This window comes from Alnus glutinosa, chromosome 8 (assembly GCF_958979055.1).
Source record: "Alnus glutinosa chromosome 8, dhAlnGlut1.1, whole genome shotgun sequence".
Taxonomy (NCBI): Eukaryota; Viridiplantae; Streptophyta; class Magnoliopsida; order Fagales; family Betulaceae; genus Alnus; species Alnus glutinosa.
This window is the reverse complement of record NC_084893.1, coordinates 1,344,177-1,351,211: the sequence shown is the minus strand read 5'-3', so window position 1 is coordinate 1,351,211 and position 7,035 is coordinate 1,344,177. Positions and strand designations below refer to the sequence as shown.

General features: G+C 33.1%; 1 protein-coding gene across 1 annotated transcript; it reads right to left on the bottom strand.

Annotated features, from left to right (window-relative positions):
• Positions 1 to 1,049: 1,049 nt before the first annotated feature.
• Positions 1,050 to 1,445, bottom strand: LOC133875080 (B3 domain-containing protein At2g36080-like). Its single transcript, XM_062313078.1, has one exon. The coding sequence runs from the start codon at positions 1,443 to 1,445 to the stop codon at positions 1,050 to 1,052; it is 396 nt and encodes a 131-aa protein (XP_062169062.1).
• Between the last annotated feature and the right edge of the window lie 5,590 nt (positions 1,446 to 7,035).

The following is a 7,035-nucleotide window of genomic DNA, read 5'->3' as shown; positions in this document are numbered from 1 at the left end:
TCTTTTATTACTTGTTTCATGCCAATCACAACTCCCATCACATTTAAGGATTGAAATTTTCAACAATTTGAATAAATGATTCTTCAAGAGTATATATAAAAGCCACCGCTAACAAATGGTTATCATTAATTCAGCACCAAAAGGCTGATGCTAACTACATTTTGCACCTCGCGCTTTCATGTTGTTGGGTGTCGATCGATGGTGCTTTTCAGTCCCATAAGATCTTCTTGGGGTTGTATACTTGTAGTCGGCTAGCCACTAGTAATAATGATTTGGAGTTTAGAAACATATCTTTAACCATTCTTACAACAATCTTTTGAGTTTTTTAAACCTTTTTAGAATGAGTTTTATTTTACAATACCTTTGAAAAAAGGGGGTTTGGTGTGTTGATGTGACATAATAATAAAAAGAGTTTTGAGCTTTTTTGAGTATTCTATTTTTAACTCGCTAGATAATGACTTATTGTTAAAGTATTAAATAATAATATTTTAATTAAAATATTTCCCATATTGGTCTATAATGATTATGGCTTTGATTAGGTGCAAAGGTGGCTGGCCATGGGAGTTAAGGTGGAGAGTTGGACACCTTTTGTAATTCAATTTGTGACTATGAAAGCAAGTTCTATCAAGTTAGCAACAAGCAATCGAGGGAACAAAGAAACAGCTTGAGCGCAGATAGCATAGCACAAGTTAAAGAACCCAGGCGCCTATAGAGCTCGAGTGACTTTACTTGTACATGTAGCTAGAATTACGAATAAACACGATACGTAGCTTTTAGCTAGAGTCTTCTAGAAGATTTTATAGTTAGTTTGTTAGATGAGCTGGATTGTAAATATTCCTTCTTATTGTATTTTTTATTCCTTTTGTAAAATCTAAATATACAGCACTCGATGCATGAAATGAATAACAAGAATTATTCGTCTTCATTATCATGCTCTGTTTTTCATTCCTTCTCTATATTTGACAAGTTCTAGATTTAACAAATGGAAAATAAAACACGAGCTAAATTCACTCGTGATTGTTTGCCTTTGTCAAATCTACTCCAAAATGTTAATTGGACACATCCATTTTACGAGTTACTCCAACCATGAAGGCTCTTTCCTTTGTTCCTTTTCGAGGCTTGAGTTCATAAATCATGATTGAATCTCCTTTACTTAGCTTCTTCACACGAGCAAATTGGCTCCACCCTCGAGTGAGATAATATTCGTCACCATCGCTGCAAAAATGAATTGTCCAGGGTTTCGTTTCAATGTCATAGAAAATAAAATCTTCAATAACTTTGCGTTCATTTGAAGGACAACCAAAAGCTGCAGGACAGAATATGGTAGCATCTGACTTGGCTATATACACTCTACCCTCTTGTATGTCATTCTGCGACAAAATCTTGGAAAACACCTGTCGACAGTACTTGCTATCCCCACTTACATCGTTGGTTGTTTCTGCCATTGCAAAATCCAAATTTGAGCTCGACTCCTCTTCTTTCTTCCGATCCTATGATTTTCAAATTAGAGGAAAAATATTTTGTCATGTTTCACTTATTCGTTACAACTATTGTATTCCATAAAACCTGTATACATATAACAAGTGAAACTACAAAGCAAAAAGTATATATATTTATAAAAATTTAGGTTACAACAAAGAATAAAATGTGAGGTGAACATGAATACATGAATTTTACGATCCTTTCCATGTGACAATAAATGTAAAAGGGTGAACTTTGTGGGCCTTCAAAGCCCCATCTGAAGTACCTTGGCTTCGAGCTCTGATCCAGAGATCTACACGGACCTCTTCAACGTATTCATTCCCTCCATCCTCAACTTTCCAGAGAAAATACACCCACTTTTCACACAACGGACCCGATGAGAACGACACACATATGATATTAGAGCATTTTCATTGGACTAGCTAGTCAAAATTTATTTTGGTTAGCTTTATAGTAAAAATGGACAAAAAATGTGTGATATAGGTAATTTGGTAAAGTTAATATATATATATATATCATTATTTAGCTAAAATATGCTTAGCCGGATGTGAATGTTCATAAATCTATGTAATAATACTTATGAGTACTGATATAGAACACACTATTATCCCACATTTATTTTAATTAGTATATTGATATAACATTGTTAATCAACCCTCATATACATATACATATAATAGTGGTGTGAGATATAGCGTTACTCAATAATTATATAAGTAATAAACATAAAAAAACAAAAAACAAAAAATCAAAAAAAAAAAAACGTATATAAAAAACTGGTACTCATTTACAAACTTAACTAGAACTGGATCTTAACAATTTAAATTATATATCAAGTATTAGCAAAGAAATCGCTTAGAAAAGAAAAAATGGTATCAAGAAAGAAACCAGATAAAATGAAGGAATCATAAAAATCCAAGTAAACACAAACAAGGTTCTTACAGATGGATCGGTCGAGCTACTCTCTAATGTTTAGTGCAGCTTGCTTCCTGATCAAATTAATGGCAACGACTCTGAATCTCAAATATATATAGAGAGACACAATAGAGCTAAGTAGGCCTACCAATGACATCAATTATTGTACTTTACGGCTTGGGTAGGTGGGTGACATCACTTTCAATAGATTCAGTGGGGGGGTTTATTCTAGGCATGCTTTTTCGAAGTTAAAAAAGGCCACCAACTTTTGCTTAAAAGTTGACATCCACCGACTTTTGCTTAAAAGGGTCCCGCAAAGCGTTTGTCAGACATCATTAGATATGCCATTAATAAAGTGACCCAAGTATTATGTCCGTACCAGGCATAGTCAATGATTGTTTGTCTTTTTGACACAAAAAAACAAAAGAGCTTGTTTGACAAAAGTCTGTTGCAAATTTGGTGGCTCATGTCCAAATATTTGAAGGATAGAAATTTTTCATTTGCATCAGAGAATTAAATAAATGTTTTAATTTTAGTGCTTCTCACTCAATTTTTTTTTAATAGTTTAAAAAATATGTAACTTTTAAATGTGTATGAATTTTTTATAAATAAATTTGTAATAAATTTATGTTCATATTTTAATATTCGACCCATGCAATCTCAGTGTACTCATTAAAATTGAAATAAACCATGGCTTAAAATGATGCCATAGGTGAATGCCATAGGTGAATGTAAATGCCACGGGTGCCCCAACCTTTTTTCGGACTCCGACATTGGATTCGAGGAGGGGCTCAAAAAGTACACGCCAACTGGCAGAGCTCTACGGGCCGGACCTCGCCAATCTCAATGTACTCCAAAAATAGGCAGAAGGCTCTTAGATGTGTAACGGAAGAAATAGCAACATGCATGGTGAATCAGATATATAGAGAGAGACGCTATAGTGTAGTGAGCTGCAGCCCAAAGGTAAGTGACCCCATCAATCATATCGAGCTCTATAGTGACAGGTAGTTACACATCTCTATCATTAGATCATAACCAACAACCACAAGGCCGAAATGTTTTGTGGATGAACAAAAAGAAACCCAAAAAAGACAACTGTGGGGTCAGCCATGGACATGTACGCACGCGCCCCAACCTTGAATCTAGAATGTTTAGATTCCATTTTCAGCTTATCGGTCGGGTCAACATGAATAAACGTCATAGGTCTTTCGTACATCAAGTGGCTCATTGGTGAAAACAAGGGTATAGATTTATTAGATTGCTTTGAGACCGACCTAAGATGGTAAAAAGCTTCAAATAATTTAGCCCAGTGCCAACCGCTCTCTATGATTCATTGATTTGATAAACGGATGACCTCAAGCTTCATTTTCTCAACACAAATGAGTGTTCAGAAAAAGTTATAAATAACAATAATAACGTACGGAGATTGCTCTAAAAAAGAAAAGGAGATTTTGGGTGAATTGTCTCATAAATTTTGTTTTTAGTTAAATTCAAAGTCAAATCTTTTAAGGGTGTCTGTAATTCTTTTATTAATTGTACTATAGCTAGATCTTGGAATTTTTCTAATGTAATTCAGAGATTGAAGGCTAGCACAGTCAATGGATGTGCGTTCGAGGGCTTTAATATCCTTAATTATGGGAGTTTCGGCTGTACATGTCATAGCACTTGTCGCAATTGCTAGGGTTTGCGATTTTTCCTGTAGGTTCCTTTCTATCTACTTCTGGCCATGTTTCTGGGTCTCATTTCGAATCCACACACTACAAAAATTACAGCATTTTGACACGTGCAGTTTGACACGTGTACAGTGCTGTACACGTGTCAAACATTTAGACATGTGCACTTTGACACGCGTAAGACGCGTGTCAAATGTGCACGACATTAAGTGCACAATTTGACACGTGTATTGAGATACTCGTGTCATCTCAATACACGTGTCAAACCGTTTGACACGAGTATTTTAAATATTCGTGTCAAACCAATTTGACACGTGTATCTCAATACACGTGTCAAGACACTTTGACACGTGTATTGTAATACACGTGTCAAATTTGACACGTGTATTACATACACGTGTCAAATTGGTTATTTTTTTTATAAAAAAATCCAAATCGAATTTTTCATTTAAAAAATTTTTTAATTTAATTATTAATTGTATTTTTAAATTAAATTAAAAATACGATTAATTAATTAAATAAAAAATTTAATTAAATAAAAAATCCAATTTGGATTTTTTTTTTTTTCAATTTAGTTTTGGTATTGGTTATTTAAAATTATTTGGTATAATAATTTTTCGTTATTTCAAATTTTATTATTTCCGACCACAAATAACGCAATATTGATTTTACCGAAAAACAGCACAAAATAATATTACACAAATCATAAGTTAATAACGTATTCGTTAACTAAGCAAATATTTACACATAAAAATTAATTACACAAAATATCTACAAATCTGAAGGGCGTCCCTGCGAATGAGGAGGTACCGTCCCAGGCGTGTTCTCGCCAACCGGCGATTGCTGCGCAAGGAATGGTGTAGCGGGCGAAGGTGTAGCGACAATGGAATGGTGGCTCAGCCGTCGTCCAACAGGCGACAACGTACCAACCGTTGTCGAATTACCTGCAAATAATATAGACAATTAAAGTATATAATATTACTTGCAAAATTAAAGGGGTAATTAAAACAAATTGAAATTAATTTTGTCCTACACACAATATAAATCATACCTGCAGATGCACTACTAACAGAAGACGTACTACCTACGTGTGCAGGTGAAGGCGTACCAAGACATGGTGCTGATGCTCCCATGGAGGACATGAAGACCTCTATATATATAACCTCTCAAATAAAAATTAGGACAGGAAAAATTAAAATCAATAAAAACACAACATGGCAAAAAAGATCATGGCTTCCAAAAAAATAAAAATACATATAACACTAAATGACACAAAAATACAAACGCCTACACAATTTCAAATTATCAAATGTGTACTAACACAAAAATACATGCAGCTTTGTTAAAAACAAAAACACAAACTATAGCAAAAATGAAATACCTAGTCCATGAAAACCCAAAAAAAAAAAAAAAAACAGAAATATAAGCTTACAAATTACACTAATTCAGCAACATTGCAATAAAAAAATATAACACAGTCCAAAAATTATTACAATTATCAATCAAGAACAAATAAAAATTATTACAAAATATATATAAAGTTAGTACAAATAGAAAATGTTGAACAAAAAATGAAATACAATTTTAAGGCTCAAAAAACTCACTGCCGGTTTGTGCATTTAGGGCTCCTTATATATATATATATACCTGCATATTTTATGGAGAAAGAAAAAACTAAGTTAGCAAATGTGTGTATATATATATATATATATATATATATATATATATATATATATATACCTGCATATTTTATGGAGAAAGAAAAAACTAAGTTAGCAAATGTGTGTATATATATATATATAGTTCAACCAGCCACTGAACAGAGAGAGAGAGAGATAAACACTGACCGGATCGCCGTGCGAAGCTGCCGGAGGAAATGGTGCCGACGGCCGTGCGAAGCTGCCGGAGGGACGTCCCAGTAGAGAGAGAAAGAGAGAGAGAGAGAGAGAGAGAGAGAGACAGCCGGATGTGAGAGAGGGAGAGCGAGAGAGAGGGAGGGTCGGTGAGAGAGAGACACGTCGGCCGGCTGAGCTCGCCGGAGAGAGAGAGAGAGAGAGAGAAGAAATGGGTAGCTTCCTCTGGAAGCTACCCATTTCTTATATATATAAATATATATATAATTTAAATAATATAATATATTTCAAATTTATTAAAATTTTAAAAATTATATAATATATATATACGTTATAACGTTTGGCCAGGTGGCGCGCGGGAGAACTCCCGCGCAGCAGCTGGCCAAACAATTGGGCACGTGTACGTAGTACACGTGCCCAATTGGAGACGTGTATATAAATACACGTCTCCACAAACCGATTTATGCAAATATTATAATTATGTATAAAATATATTATATATATATTTAATATTATATATATATATATATATATATATATATATATATATATATATATATATATATATATATATATATATATATATATATATATATATATATATATTATATCTATTTTATATAAACCCATGCAACCCTAAGTTTATGCACTGCATGTACTGCATGTACACATTGATAAACCCTAATCCCTAAAACTAAAACATAAACTCATGTTGCAAAATTTTTTAATTTTTTTTGTTGGGTCTACATATATGCTTCACAAAGTTGGTTTAATTATGCATATAGTACAATATGTCAATTTAGGGTTAGGGCTTACGTATTTATGAGTATACCATATATATATATATAGAACTCATCATATAAACCCTAATCATAAGTGTATGTATTTTGTATAGCAAAAAACCATAACCCTAAGTGTATGTACTATATATAGCAAAAAACCCTAACCCTAAAATACACGTCCCCCATAGTAGAAATTGCATTTAATTTAAAAAATAATAATTATATATATATATATATATATATATATATATATATATAATTTAACAACGTAAAAAAAAAAATACAAACCCATGCAGCCCTAAATGTATGTACCACTGTGATAACTAAACC

Bases quoted from the DNA above. Each gene is read 5' to 3' on its own strand.
- LOC133875080 (XM_062313078.1), bottom strand. From the start codon at position 1,445: ATGGCAGAAACAACCAACGATGTAAGTGGGGATAGCAAGTACTGTCGA.